The 14,169-nt window shown below is 51.5% G+C and overlaps 9 protein-coding genes across 9 annotated transcripts; 1 reads left to right on the top strand and 8 right to left on the bottom strand.

The window, feature by feature from the left end:
- Positions 1-69: 69 nt before the first annotated feature.
- LDX57_005749 (uncharacterized protein) lies at positions 70-720 on the bottom strand (the record flags this gene model as incomplete). Its single annotated transcript, XM_046087435.1, has 1 exon — positions 70-720. The coding sequence occupies one exon, from the start codon at positions 718-720 to the stop codon at positions 70-72; it is 651 nt and encodes a 216-aa protein (XP_045943402.1).
- Positions 721-1,207: 487 nt separating this feature from the next.
- LDX57_005750 (NAD(P)/FAD-dependent oxidoreductase) lies at positions 1,208-2,719 on the bottom strand (the record flags this gene model as incomplete). The annotated part of the gene is made up of 3 exons (XM_046087436.1): positions 1,208-2,197; positions 2,400-2,522; positions 2,612-2,719. 3 exons carry the CDS (start codon positions 2,717-2,719, stop codon positions 1,208-1,210), a joined length of 1,221 nt encoding a protein of 406 aa, XP_045943403.1.
- Positions 2,720-2,964: 245 nt separating this feature from the next.
- VPS52_1 (putative GARP complex subunit (Sac2)) lies at positions 2,965-3,792 on the bottom strand (the record flags this gene model as incomplete). Its single annotated transcript, XM_046087437.1, has 2 exons — positions 2,965-3,042; positions 3,100-3,792. The coding sequence occupies 2 exons, from the start codon at positions 3,790-3,792 to the stop codon at positions 2,965-2,967; spliced, it is 771 nt and encodes a 256-aa protein (XP_045943404.1).
- A 108-nt stretch (positions 3,793-3,900) lies between these two features.
- Positions 3,901-4,107, bottom strand: VPS52_2 (Vacuolar protein sorting-associated protein 52; the record flags this gene model as incomplete). The annotated part of the gene is made up of 1 exon (XM_046087438.1): positions 3,901-4,107. The coding sequence occupies one exon, from the start codon at positions 4,105-4,107 to the stop codon at positions 3,901-3,903; it is 207 nt and encodes a 68-aa protein (XP_045943405.1).
- Positions 4,108-4,250: 143 nt separating this feature from the next.
- Positions 4,251-5,180, bottom strand: VPS52_3 (Vacuolar protein sorting-associated protein 52; the record flags this gene model as incomplete). The annotated part of the gene is made up of 1 exon (XM_046087439.1): positions 4,251-5,180. The coding sequence occupies one exon, from the start codon at positions 5,178-5,180 to the stop codon at positions 4,251-4,253; it is 930 nt and encodes a 309-aa protein (XP_045943406.1).
- Positions 5,181-5,654: 474 nt separating this feature from the next.
- On the top strand, positions 5,655-6,491 carry ANB1 (Eukaryotic translation initiation factor eIF-5A; the record flags this gene model as incomplete). The annotated part of the gene is made up of 4 exons (XM_046087440.1): positions 5,655-5,669; positions 5,888-6,151; positions 6,238-6,370; positions 6,427-6,491. 4 exons carry the CDS (start codon positions 5,655-5,657, stop codon positions 6,489-6,491), a joined length of 477 nt encoding a protein of 158 aa, XP_045943407.1.
- Positions 6,492-6,859: 368 nt separating this feature from the next.
- LDX57_005755 (heme-dependent oxidative N-demethylase family protein) lies at positions 6,860-8,275 on the bottom strand (the record flags this gene model as incomplete). The annotated part of the gene is made up of 5 exons (XM_046087441.1): positions 6,860-7,090; positions 7,149-7,244; positions 7,353-7,921; positions 7,984-8,113; positions 8,180-8,275. 5 exons carry the CDS (start codon positions 8,273-8,275, stop codon positions 6,860-6,862), a joined length of 1,122 nt encoding a protein of 373 aa, XP_045943408.1.
- Positions 8,276-8,699: 424 nt separating this feature from the next.
- On the bottom strand, positions 8,700-9,785 carry LDX57_005756 (uncharacterized protein; the record flags this gene model as incomplete). The annotated part of the gene is made up of 1 exon (XM_046087442.1): positions 8,700-9,785. The coding sequence occupies one exon, from the start codon at positions 9,783-9,785 to the stop codon at positions 8,700-8,702; it is 1,086 nt and encodes a 361-aa protein (XP_045943409.1).
- A 1,034-nt stretch (positions 9,786-10,819) lies between these two features.
- On the bottom strand, positions 10,820-12,440 carry LDX57_005757 (fungal specific transcription factor domain-containing protein; the record flags this gene model as incomplete). The annotated part of the gene is made up of 4 exons (XM_046087443.1): positions 10,820-11,318; positions 11,381-11,610; positions 11,708-12,130; positions 12,198-12,440. The coding sequence occupies 4 exons, from the start codon at positions 12,438-12,440 to the stop codon at positions 10,820-10,822; spliced, it is 1,395 nt and encodes a 464-aa protein (XP_045943410.1).
- Positions 12,441-14,169: the final 1,729 nt, after the last annotated feature.

Raw genomic sequence — 14,169 nt, forward strand, 5'->3', positions numbered from 1 at the left:
TAATCTAACAAGGTCGTCTATAATCAAACACATCATGACATCGTATCTTTCACTATCATGTCATCATCATCAAGCATGAACCGTCCAGTCCTTCTCTATCACCTTTCTCTTCAACCTCTCCAACTCCCCCTCCGACGCAATCACACTCAACGTATACACCTGGCCAGCCCTCAGATACGACTGCCCCTTCGGCCTCCCCGCCAACACGACCCTCGACAACCCACAGTACTCATCCGCGCACCACAACGCCTCACCATCCACATCGCTCGTCGCCTGGAAATGCTCCTTCTCCGTCTCGACCACCACAGACAGGGGATTCGCCCGACGATACTTCTCCAAACTCAACCCATTACAGCGCGCATTCGGCAAATGCAACACGTCCTGCAAGATGAGAGTATTGATGCGCTCATCCCCCGCTGGCTCCCGCCGCCGGACCTGCAGCTCGACAGTCCCAACGCCCAGCACCTTGTTGCCTCCGATCTTGCCCGGAGCGCGGCGGTAGCTGCGGAACGAGGCGCGGTTCTTGGCGTAGTGGCAGTTGCCGCCGACGATGATCCAGTCCCAGCATCGGTTGGAGGAGGCGGGGACGGCGGGCGATTGTGAGCGGGATGATGGTTGGGTCTTCTTTTTGTTGGGTGTAGTGAGGGGTTTGGGGAGGGGGGATTGGGGTGTTGAGCGGCGTTGGTGATAGTCGTTGTAGTAGGATTTGAGGTCGGGCATGGTGGATTGACTATGTAGGGATGTATATATCGTGTAGGAAATAGATGATGTATATGGAATTGGAGGTAATAAAGGTCTGTAGGAATGTAGATTGTAGAGATTGTGTAGGATAATAATGGAAAGAGGGCGAGGGAGAGGAACGAGGGAGGAAATGATATTTAGAATTGAGAAAGAAGGAGGAACCCGTGGCGAGAAATGGCTCAAAGAGGCAGGTGGTGACAAGACATGCAAATCAAACAAACCCGGCCAATCTCTGCAGTCTGGACTTTCTCCTTCGCATCTCTCGCCATCATCCTTTGTGCTATCCAGAAAATCACGCAGAGTCTTGACGTCAGAAGAGATCCCGGATGGCGAATTGGCATCGCCTGGCCTGCCACATAAGCTTCTCTACGTGGGTCCCTGACCGTCTGGAACTTGCTCAACGACACATAAGCTTCTTTTTTCTACCAGGCTGTTCTTACAGATCTGGGTATGAAATATGACAGGCTCAACCATACAACAGTCCCTCCACTCGCTCCGCAATCGCCAATGAACTCGTCAACCCGGGACTTTCGATGCCCAGCAGATTCACAAACCCCGGGAATCCGTCCTCCTTCTGGATCACAAAGTCCTGGAAGCCCTTGCCCGTGTTCACGGCCCCGCCGCGGCCCAGTTTCGGTCGAATCCCACAGTAGTCCAGACTGATCGCCTCCGGATCGACGGCGGGCAGATATGCCCGGATCTCGGACAGGGCCTGCTGCAGGCGCGCCGCGCTGGGTTTCAGGTCGTTGGCGTCGTCCACCCATTCCACGTCCGGGCCGAATCGGATGCGCCCGCCCATGTCGAGGGTTAAATGCGTGCCGAGGCCGCCGTGGCCCGGTAGCGTGGCCGGATACACCAGCACGTTGGTGGTGGGTTTCGAGGCGCCGTACGAGAAGTACGTGCCCTTGGCATAGTACGGCGTGCGGTGGCGCTCCGCCGGCAGGAGCATGTTGTTGATCATGCAGGCGTAGTTACCCGCGCTGTTAATCACCGTCTCGGCTGTGATGCTACTCTCCTGGCCCTCCGCGTCGCGCGCCGTGATGCGGTACCCTGCCTCGCCGTTTCCCAACGGCTCCAACGCCGTCACGTTCGTGCGGAACGCGCAGTCCCCGCCTTGCTCCTCGAACGACCCCTGCAGGTACACCATGAGCGAATGGCTGTCGACGATGCCCGTCGTAGGGCTCTCCACGATACCGGCACGCGCCTGCACGGCCGGCTCTCGTCGCGCGGCCTCCTCGGCGGTGAGGATGCGCGTGGGCACGCCGATTTTCTGTGCGTGCTCGTGCACTTTGAGCGTGGCTTCCCACTGCTCGGGGGTCTGCGCGACGATCCATTTCTTCGTGTTGCGGTGTGGGATGCCCTTCTGGGCGCAGAGTTCGTAGAGTAGTTGTTTCCCGCGGATGCAGAGGTTGGTTTTGAGCGTGTCTATGCCGTAGTAGAGACCAGCGTGGATGACCTGTGACGGGTTAGCGTGTTTCAGAGATCTGGTACTCATCGAATGGGGATGTTGCTCTAGACGAGCAGGCGTAGTCTCTGTATAGGTCTAGGTAGTAACCGGGTACACAGCAGGTCCTCATGCTACTTACACAAGAACACACAGAAGCCAGGCAAGAGACACATCCCCTCGACATCGAGGATCAAGTGAAAGAGATAAATACCTCTGAATTGCGACTACTCGTCTCCATGCCCGGCGCATCGTTCCTCTCCAACAAGATCGTCGACCCGCCCCGGGCCGCCAACTGTCGCGCGACGGCGAGTCCTACAACGCCGGCGCCGATGACCTAAATTCATTGTTAGACTGTCTTCTTCTGGCCTCAGGTTTATACATAAATTCAAAAAATCCATCAAACATCAACAGAACAGAACATACCGCATGGGTCACGTCGGCCCTCGCAGCGCGGGAGCTCGAGAACGAGCGCGCTTGGAACTGTCGCGCCCTGCGAAGAGATTGTAGGCCTGCGCGCGACGACAAATGCATTTCGAACAATCTATACAAACTAAATATTGAAGTATGGAATTTGAGTTGATTAATTCCAGGGATTGTTGTGGCATGGAGACAAATGGCGAAGAAGAAGGGCCGATGAGGTGATTGCTCGAGTGGGTCTGCCTTTGCCTGCCTCGGAGTTGCCGCCGATCGCCGACTTGGCCGAGTATTCTACTTTACAGACAAGATGTATTATGTCGGGGATTATATGCTATATACATGAGATGTCAAGATCAAGATCATCCTCGCTTGCCTACGCTCTTCAGCATCTCGTCTAGATGCTGTCGTTGTTCAGTCGCTAATTTGCCTTGGGTATCCTGTTATGTGCAATTAGCAAGAGACTCTAGGTGGACCAGATAGACAACAAGACTTACACTGATAATGGTCAAAATCAAGGAGTAGTTGTTGAAGAGGAACCGTTCGCGTCGTTTGGCGTCGCCGCCGATGCGACTCAGCTTGGCCAGCAGCGCGTCGAACTCGCCGCGCAGTCGCGCCAGACTGTTGGACACCGGCTCGTCGTCCCCGGCTTCGCTGCTGAGAACGAGAATCCCGTGCAGGAGTTGCCCGAACCGCTGCGTCAGGAAATGCGGCGCCGTCGACTGGTTCAGATCGTCGCCGCCCGCCAGGGACAGCGCCGACACCGCGCTGCGTCCCGTGTTCGATCCAACCCGTCGCAGCGACTCACACTGAATGTCCATGATCACCTGGAACCGCGGCCACAGGCGCATGTTGGTGCCGTTGACGTACGCGTCGGCCACGGGCACCTTGCGACGCTGCAGCTCAAAGGCCGCGTGCTGATTCAACCGCACGCAGATCAGAACGCCGAGTGCGTCGGTCGCGTTGTCGATCAGCTGCTTCGTCAGCGTCTGGCCCAGAGCGAAGACGGGTTCGAAGATCTCCACGGCCTTGCGCGAGATCTGGTGGAAGGATAAGGATGAGAACATCTCCGTCATGAAGGAGTATTCGGCGGAGACGTTGTCAACCAGCGCCAGGTTGAAATTTCGGAAAGGCACTTCGATGCCGTGGAAGGAATTGTCCTCTTCCGCAAGGTACGAGGACATGGCCATTTGATTGCCGGTGCGAAGGATATCGATTCTTCGTCCTAGCGAGAAAGGGTCGTGGGCCGCAGCACCAGCTCGACTGCCGGTGACAATGTTACCTGCGATCGGTTAGGGTCAGCGGTTCCAGTACAGACCAGGAGTGAACCGACCGGACTTTTGCGTCGCATCTCCTCCCAAGACCTCGTTCCGATCGCTGGGATATACTTTGATCTTCTCTAGTGCCTGCAGGTAGCGCGTGAAATGTGACAGATAGTACCATCGCATGGTGTTGATGTAGGCCTGAGTGATTTCCCCGGTCAGAGTCGGATGCGCTCGCGACATGTAGCTGTACAAGTCCTTGAACTTGACCAGCCGCTGCTGCTGGATGATTTGAGCGTTGATATTCGGCGACCGCAGCGCTCGAATCTGGGAGACCAAGTAGTCGCGGATCCGTTCCACTGCCTATATTGGCGTTGTTAGCGCCGTCAACTTGTTGTATGAAACCGCTCAGGGGGTAGTTCGGTAGTTCCCACCTTCTTTTTGATATCGCCGAGGAGCGGTCGCACATCTTCAATTGACGCCGTCGTAGTCGAGCTGGACACTCGAGCCTCAATACTGGCGGTCCGCGTCTCAATCTCGTTCAAGGCCTTGACCCAATTGTCGTCGATGGGGCCCTCCGCGATCACCCGCACCGTTCGCGGAGAGATGCTGATTTCCTCCACCGCGGGTCCTAGAAGCTGCTCCACGTTGCGTCGATTTTCTAGCATGGCGTTCAGCTGCACGGAGCGGGTCTGCAGGGTTTCGATCTCCGCCGAGACCGCGCCCAGTTCGGTCTGAAAGTCACCCATATACATCTCCACCGATTTAGACACGTCGTCACACCCCGTGATGGCCGAATGAAGATCCTGGAATTTGTCTCGCTCTTGCTCGAACTGTCGGATGGTCTGCGCCCCGACATCGCTGGCGGTCCGGCGAGGCTCCGATTCCGCGGCGGCGAAGTCCTCGAGACTCAATCCGTTGAAGTCAATGTCCTCCACCAGCGTCGAAGGCTTCTCTATTACTACAGCGGAGGTCGGCGTGAGTTTGTCCGTCTGCAATGCATTCTCCTTTTGTTTCCCAATAATGCCGTTTAGCACCTGCAGTGGATCGGCCACGTCGGAGGGACGGGACCTTGCAGCGGATTGGGTCAACACCGACCCATCACCGCGCACCGTTGCCGGAAGCGAGACATTGGAGTCACTGGGCGTCACGAGGACCGAGAGGGAGGAACCTTGTCGGGTGGAGGAAGTCGGGCGGGCGGATTGCGCATAAGGAGAGAGGCGGGAGGAGGAGCGTCGAGGCAGCGGGGAGTTACTGCGACTGTCGGCTTGAGGACCGGAGGGGGTGGAATGGCCCGAGATGCGGTCGAGCCACATGGTGGGAGGGGAAAGCGGGAAGGAGAAGGGATGGTGGGATCATGAAGACATGACCAGCACAAGAGAGCAACGGAGCGAGTGAGTGAGTAGGGAGTAGAGAGTAGGGAGTACTCCGTCGTGATAGACGGGACAAGTATAGATCAGGTGAGATCGGGTGAGGTCAGGTGAGATCACGGGAATGGGTCGAAAGACTCCGGCGAGCCACAAACACCAACCGCGCAATCCGGCACGGGAACCACCTGCGCCAATCCCGATCGGGACTAGGCGACACAACCCCGCCACAACAAAAATGATTTCTTTTTTTTTTTTTTCTCTCGCCAGCGATTTGTCGCTTTTCTCGCCTGTTCTTCTTCGTCTCTCTCGACCTGCCGATTTTTCTCTTCCTCTCCTCCTCCTCTTCTTGATCTCCATCCCTCATCTCTCTCTCTTTTCTTGTCCCTTTCTGTCCTTATCTCCCCCTTCAATACCATCACCATGGCCGACGAGGTGGTATGTATCCTCTTCCTTTGTTCTCCTCAGAGTCCTCGCTGTCGCTTCTCGTGTTGTTGCTGCAGCCCCGCATCTTGAAATCTGCCCCCCTCTTCCCTCCTTCATGCTGGCGGTGGCTGCACGCGATGCATATGATCGAACTTGCGTCTCTTCTCGACAGATTACATTTCTTATATTTTCCTATCAGATCGCCTGGCTAACATGCGACCTCTTTACAGCAAGAGACTTTCGAATCCGCTGACGCTGGTGCGTCCAGCACCTACCCCATGCAGTGTTCCGCTCTGCGCAAGAACGGTCACGTTGTCATCAAGGGCCGTCCTTGCAAGATCGTCGAAATGTCCACCTCCAAGACTGGCAAGCACGGTCACGCCAAGGTCCACATTGTCGCCATCGACATCTTCACCGGCAAGAAGCTCGAGGATCTGTCTCCCTCCACCCACAACATGGACGTCCCCAACGTCAGCCGTCGGGAGTACCAGCTCGTGAGTGATCCTTCCCCTGTTGGACTCGACTTACATCGAGGCCTTTGATGCCGGAGAGAGATTCGGAACTAACGCTGCATTTTCAGATCGACATCACTGACGATGACTTCCTGTCCCTGATGGACGACAACGGCAACACCAAGGACGACGTCAAGGTCCCCGACACCGAGATCGGTGAGAAGATCATCCGTATGTTCCGTGAGGAGGAGAAGGACTGCAGTGAGTATTTCTGAATATCGACTCGATAAGTCACGGTAGACTGACCCTTCCTCCAGACGTCATCATCCTTACCTCCATGGGTGAGGAGACCGCCATTGAGTGCAAGGAAGCCCCCAAATAAGCGCAACGCTCAGTTGTTCGATGGGAACTTTTTCTTCTAAACTCCGTTCACCTCCCCTTGAAATGTTTTCCGGCCTCCTTGATGTCTGCTTTACTAGTGGTGTGACGTTTTGGGCTACATACGGCAAGGCTGCTTGTATGCGTCAGTGAGCCTTGGATGTACGCTGAGCCGGCAGGAGAGTTGCATTTAATTGGCAGCATAAAGCGTGCTTTGTCCGAGAACCAGTTCTGAGTTTAGCTCTCACGATAGTTTGACGAATCAAAAAATTAGTGGTCCATGTTTGTCTTGACGATGTAACTACTATCTTTGATATATGATTTCAACGATCAGCTATATCCTTTATCTTGAATCTGCCTGTCATCATATCTCTACGACCTCAAATACCTTTTCACTGAAACCCCCCATACGGCCGCCCTCTTGTAGTAATACATCCCCGGTACATTTCCCCCTTGCAGCCCGTCAATCGCCTGCGCCAGCGTCTCGCCCAGTCCTTCGGCCTTGATATCCCGGATGGGATAGAGATAGGTCTTGAAGGAGAAGCAGATGGCTTTGCTGTGGGGAAGCCTGTGCACGAGTTGGCGTTCGGTGCGCACGTAGGTCTATCTCTCTTTTTTTAATCCCTGTACTTCTGTATATATAAACAAATGCAAAACGTACCTGATCAATATCCGCCTCGATAGGCTTCACCTCGTCGCCCTCGTAGAGATGATTCCCCGAGGGCGCAAAGAGACGACCATGTGGTTGGATGGTCCACTATCACAACACAGACATATTAGTCCATCTATATCTACCCTTATGCCCCGCAACACCTCTAGAAATTGTAGGGGAAGAGAAGAAAAGAAAAGAAAAAGAAAAACTCACATTAAACCTCCTCACCACCGTCCCGACCTCCAATCTCTCAAACCACCGATCCATACTCCTCTCCAACTTCTCCTTATAGCCCGGCACGGGGATATGAATATCCCTCAACTTCAACCCTAGTTTCTTGCGCGTGTCAAACCCATTCGGGAAACAGGTCACGAACGCCTGTAGAGCGTACCCGTCTCCGTCGGCCGAGGGCAGTAGGAAGAGGATGTCGTCTTCGATGAGTCCGCCCAGGTGACGGAGGATGTCAATCCCTGGGGTTGATGCTGGGAGGGTAAGGGGATAAGATTCGTGGGTGACTTTGCTGTATAGGCATAGATTCGCGGAGGAGTTGGGAGTGGTAGTGTTTCGATCTGGGGTGAGAACGAACAGGTCTGGATATCGGTTCGGGAGGTAGGTGCCTACCATCCAGACGTAGAATTCTTGGATAGCAGGACGAGCGACGTTGTCGTTCGCTGCGAGGACGGTTTCCTCGTGGTCGGCCATGATCTGTCGGCGGAGGGTGATTCGGTCGAGGTAGGTGTTGTCGATGGCGAGGAGGTCCGAGAGGGTGGTTTTTTCGATAGCTTGGAATTGTACATGTTAGATTATAGTGTTTGTGGTGGTTGGATGGGTTGATTAGACATACACATGGTGAGGTTGTATTTGGGCTTATAGGGCCGGTGCTTTTCCGGTTCGGTGGTTTTCCAGTCGAAGGGGGTTAACGGTTCGATGATTTGAGATGAGGAGGTCTTTTCGTTTGGAGGGGTGGGATGGATCTGGACATGGAGTTAGTCTGCTTTATCATTTCATCTTGCAGTGAAGTGTGTTGTAACCGAACGTACCTTGGAAGATCTACGATAGTATCTCCTCGCCCATCCAATCCCGGTGTACAACGCGAAAACTGCGAAGAATGTGAGAGGAAGTATGGTCGTAGTCATTGTGCAGATCACAATTGATTCAGGGTTCACGATAGATGGTTTTGTTCATCTCCAAGGGACTCAGTTGCATCGAAGGTGTTATATAGAGAGGGGAAGTATAGATAAGGCAAGTCTTTCCCGATTAGGCAAAAATGGCCTGGCTTCGGCTATCGGGCTCGCCATCTCCCTTGCCTCGCATCGCGCATTTTGTCCGGTTTGGGGGTCGCTTCCTACAGTGTCAGGGAATTTGAAATTTGCTAAGTCGTTTTCTTTCGATAATATCCTCGCGTGGTGATCTTGTGTTCAATATTCTGGATCGAGATTCGATTGTATACGATTCACAGTTATGATGTAATAATTCCACCCTGGTAGATTAATTATCTAAAATATGTACTCAGAATATCTCGTAGATTGGTCAACATGCATAACCTCTTGATCCATAGATTTAACAAAATAGAACCTCCCATCCATTCTCTATCATCACGTCCATCCAGTACACATTCGGCATTCCCCTATCCGATTGCTCCCAGACCTTCAGTACAATATCAAGTTTACGCTGCGCCGGCTGCGGAGCAAAGACAAACCTGAAAGCCTCGAGTCTGCCACGAATGAACTTTCGGGCTTCAGTGATCTCCAGCATCTCATTTGTTACAATTTCAATGTCGTCAGGGGATGTCGGATATCGCAGCTCGCTGGACAAGGCCACGAGAAGAAAGGCCTGTATCGAGCGAGTATGAGACTCGAATGGTACTTTGCGAAGGATGCTAACTGTATGCATGGCAAGATGCTGGATCCATTGTTCGGCACTGTCTGATGAGGGCTGCGGCAGTCCTTCGAAGGCAGGTGTGGGGGTTTCTGACATGAGACGTTCTTCAAGGATGTCCGGGAATACTCGGTAGATCTGTAGCAGGGCGACAAGTTGATAAGCCTGAGCGACTGATAGGAAGTGCGAAACGGGTGTCGTATCATCGCCTGGATCAACAATGTCCTCTTGTGCGGGAAGTTGATAGTTCAATAGATAAACTTCGATCGATCCAACGTCCTGAACCATGTCCTGCAGCATAGCAAGGTCTGTTCGTCGCCAGAATTTCGATCGCATAGTCATCCGTCTGTGATTGTATACAAGCCGACCTACTTCGTGAATCCGGTCCATCAAGTCTGGCGAAACTATTGCCCAGGGATGAGGGATCATCTGCAAAGGTAAACTCAGACCTTGGGGCTCTCCCGGAGGACACGCGGGATCATCCAAGGGCGTGACGAATGAAAGTAGCATCTTCCAATAGTCCAAAGACTGCTGGAAAAACACTGAGTTTCGCCCAGGGGAACTCAAATCATCTGTTATGTTGCTGCGACGCCTTCCGCTCGCCATAATCTTCTTAGCGAGCCGGTACTGTGACAGACCTACATCTGCTTGCAGATGCCAGCTAGCAGATTGCCCCAGCATAAAGAGCGACAAAAGAGACATCTCAGTAGTCCTTCCGGCAACTGCTTCCTCTTCAATGATGTTCAGTGCTTGCCGTCGCATCTCCATGCCTTGAGATTTCAAATGTGGAAAATCGCGAGCGAGACAGGCAGATGCCATACTCTGAAGCGTCCACGTCAAGACCTGAGATGACGCCCAGACGCGCCCAACTGTCGTACGAAATGGATTCATGCTTCCATCAAAGCACGAATATATAGTGGCCACATGCTGGAAGTAGTATTCCACGAGCGACGATTCCAATGAAACTAATGGCCTTATCAGTCGGCTCTGGTTCCATGGTCTGTCCCTCCGTAGCTCGATAGTTGGACTAGTTGAAGGTGTCGCAAGAGAGGTGGCCAACATCTCGGCATCTTTAGCGAAATTGGTATGATCTGGTCTATCTTTAGCAGCCCCAGGGCCTATGGATTCTTGGTCTTGCACAACATCCAGCGGACTTGCTGCGCTCAGGCACTGTGGAAACAATGAACCGAATCCATCCAGGTCCATCTCTTCGAAGGAGGGGATGGTGTCCCAATGCAACCCCTCGTTGTCAGTGAGGCTTTCAGCAGCTCTATGATTGATACCAGACGAGGTATCTGCTTCTGCGGAGCTGTGATCTGCAGCCGGCATAACCGGGCTGCTGGACGTAGAGCGAAAATCACGCCGTGAACTTGTCCGACCCTTCATGAGGACCTCATACTTTGTCGACCATCGGAACCGCTGCTGGTAACCAGGACATGGGAGCTGCAGACGAGTACACCTATGACAGGATGGTCGTTTTTCATCGCATTTCACCTAGATTGCTAGATAAGCGACCTGTTCTGCTCTGATGTCATCAGGGGCAGCGTCAACTAACCCTTTTCTCCTTACATCGCGCACATCCTCCGCGAGACTTTGCGCTTGCAGGCATATCTTCTTGAGTGGCACTGATTTTGATGTCTGAGAAAATAAAATAACAGAGTCGATGCAGTATGCAAAAAGCTTCGGTCTGCAAGGAAGTAGAAAATCCCCGCACTGTCGCTGATAACCACTTGGCACGTGTGGGGCCGGCCTTATCTCTTCTCTATTTCATTCATTTCAAGTCACCCTGAACGCCGATGACCCTATATCGAAATCTGTGCCATGTCGAACCACTCAATTGAGGGTTGAGTGTTGAATAGCTCCCACATCAAATTGTCATCCCACATCGAAGGTCGCAATTGTCCCATTTCACCCGGATACTCTTCATCCGCCATGGATAGCCCTCCGTCTGTGCCATCGTTTACATCATGCATATCCCAGAAGTTTCTTGACTGGGGCCCATATGATATTGAATCCTCGTACTGCGGCTGTGATGATCGAAGTCTCTCTGGGCTAAGTGAAACAGATTTCGTCACATGTGTCTCCGTGGTATTGCTCTCCACAAGAGCCTCGAGCTGGCCACATAAATCCATGAATTGAGACAGTAGGCCGTAGAGAGCTAATATGAAGGAGTTTTTGTCCTTGATTCGCGACAAGGCAGTCATGATTTGATTCAGAGTATGATAGTCTTGCTCGTTGGATGTTGCTAGGACATTACAGAATATGATAAAGAAGGGCGTCAATGGATAGAGAAGGATGGTCCTACAATTCTTATCAGCCAACCTGAAGCTTTGAGTTGATGAAGATTAGTGAGATCATTGTACCAAAAGAGGAAGTCCATGAATAAACGTTGCCCATCTAGAATATGATTGAGCAATGCACTCATGGCGCTCAATGCCTTGCGTGCATGTAGTAAACACTGTTCTCTGATTTGATGGTCATGAAGAGAGGTGGAATTCAGTCGAAGCACGGTTGTAGCAATAGCATGATAAGTAAAATCAAGTGCATCCCATTCTAGGCGCCATTCAGGTGTATCGTTCGTTTGAAAGCGTGCCTACATAGACTGGATTAGATCCGCTAGAACGGTATCGAAAGAAGAAAGAAAAGATAGAAAAGAAAGCCTCAAGTGCAGAGTGCACCACGGCTCTTACCTCACAAGACTCTTTCCATATGTCCTGCAATTCCGATTTCAAAACAGGAATAGATGCCGAGGCTTCGACTTCTGTCAGCTTGTCGCCCTTGATCAGAAGTGAGAGCACCCCATCCTGTACATGAGACAGTTTCACGAGTATTCCCATTTTCATTTTAAGAGGCTCGGTATATTTTAGCTCAATCAAGGAGACTGGGTCAAGATTCAGGTCAGGTAAGGATGAGGGCCGAACCAGAAGCATACTCAAGGCCTTGTCTAGGTAGTAGCAGTAGTATGTGCAATGTCGGATTTCTGCGGAGTCATCGTGTTCCTTCAATGCCTGGGGACTTAAGTTGTGGTAACCCAAAGCGACCATCACTCTGGATGCATATGATGTGAGAGTCCAGGCCTGAGAGGCGTCACCAAGAAGCTGAAGTAGCTGCGCCTAATAGGACGCAGGATTAGTAACGACTTCTGAGTCCCATCTTCTTAGGTGTAAGAGTACTACTCACCCCTGAGATCAAGGTCTGGAGTAGTGACAGGCTGGGACTGTTTAAAACATTCAACCGTCGTAGGGCCCTTAGACCAGCAGCCGCGTACTTCTTTTTGGACTCCTCCAAAGCCTTGGAGAGGTCATCTGAAGTAGCAACCCGTAGCCATCTGTTGACGTAGTTGACTGCTCTCGCAAGCACGGATATTCCATAATGGCATGCTGTTTGACCCGTGGCTTTTCCATACAGCAAACTTAAACACATTTGCTCAAACTTCTTTGGAGGGATATGATCAGGCCAGAACAAACTAAACGAGCTAGAGCAATTTGGCGTGGCTGAGCATGTCAGAATAACTGATAGAATACTAGGCGGAACGGACTTACTATATAGCATCATCAAAAATAGTTCCGAGGGGATTTCACTCGAAGCCTGATCATCCCCCGGGTCTGAATCATAGTTTGCATTGACAACTGGATGCGAAGTATCTTTGAAATGGCCTATTAAAGATAAAGCCGATTCCATCACGCGCCTTCGACCATCAGATAGCGAACTGTTTGAGTCCAGTTCTCTACGGATGATAGTTGTTGCCTCACCTGCTGTGTGAGCATAGCCGGGCGACACCCCGGCGGTGTTGGAGCGGGTATGCGCATTGTTCATGTTGTCAGATGCCTCTGTGGTCCTCGGTGATGCCACTCGAGAGGTGGTGTTGACCTGTCTATTGGCAACCACAGACGAGGTTCTGGAATTTCTGGGGATCTTGTTAAATCGATGAGGAAGTACCCAGGCGCAGTACTTACCGCGAATCTCGAGGTCGCCGAGCTCGCCGAGATCTGGACCGTATGCAACGAGCCTGTGCAGTTGTACAATTTGAACATTGAATTTGCCTGTCACATTTGACCTAAGTATCTAGATATTAACGACAAGTCTCGAATATGAATATGAAAGTTCTTCATCCCAGAATTGAAATGGTCATACCTTTCTGGTATGACACAAGTCACACTGTTTCGAGTTAGCTTCTGACTGCCGCACAAGTCACCCAAGATGGAATTTTGATATGCTCGTCCTCTAACAACGACAGAGATTTCATCATTCTCCAGATACCTAGCCAATGACGCAGGAAGTTCCATGTTGAACCAAGAGAGATAATAAGTATTCCTGCATGCTCGGAAATTCGGACAGAAATTGACAAGTTCCTGAAAGAATTGCAGGACTTACCGCTTGAAGCCGGTGGTATCTTGACTGCACTAGGTTCGGACTGCTCTCGGCCATAATGAATTTGTAAACAATATGAAATAAGACGGAGCGCTCTTGTGAAAGTCTCGATCATGGAACACTTCATTGAATAGTTCGGGAATCTCGGAAATTTTCTGAGTCGGAAATTCGGACGAAGCGGTCGTGTTGGCTGACATCATCAGCCTCCGGTCTAAAACTGCATTGACCTTCAACTGATGCTTTGAATGCCACCGTTTGTAATTATCGTTCTCTTAGTGATCTGCGATGAGTGGCTAGCAAGTCAAATGCATAAAATAAAGAAGTAGTTCGAATCAGCCATTGTGTCCTAGTTCTCGTCTAGTCGGTATGGATCGGCATGGAGCCTGAAGTATGGAAAGGATATAGCTGCAAGATATTGATCTTGATTTGTGGCGGTAGCTATTAACAGATCAGGCAGTCGAGTTGTATCAAATTTGCACCAGTTCATCAAAATGCTGTCCATTGTTAGGTCGAGTTGGGACCCGATCCATTGAAGCGGGTCTCGTCTAGAAATCCGAAAACCCGAAGATCCGAGCCCTAAGCAAAGCATGCAGCTAATCGGATGAGATTTCTGAGCTGAAGCACTGTTTAGAAAGTTTGAGTACGTAAAATCTTGTAGGGCAATGACATAGAAGGGGCTGTCCCAACTTACTAAATGAAGTGTATATATGCTGTACTTTGCCGACTTTCTTCGACCGACTCCATATCAAATCGAGTCCTCTAACTTGAAATTTGCAAAACG

The sequence above is a fragment of the Aspergillus melleus genome (assembly GCF_016097325.1).
Source record: "Aspergillus melleus strain CBS 546.65 chromosome Unknown contig3, whole genome shotgun sequence".
Taxonomy (NCBI): Eukaryota; Fungi; Ascomycota; class Eurotiomycetes; order Eurotiales; family Aspergillaceae; genus Aspergillus; species Aspergillus melleus.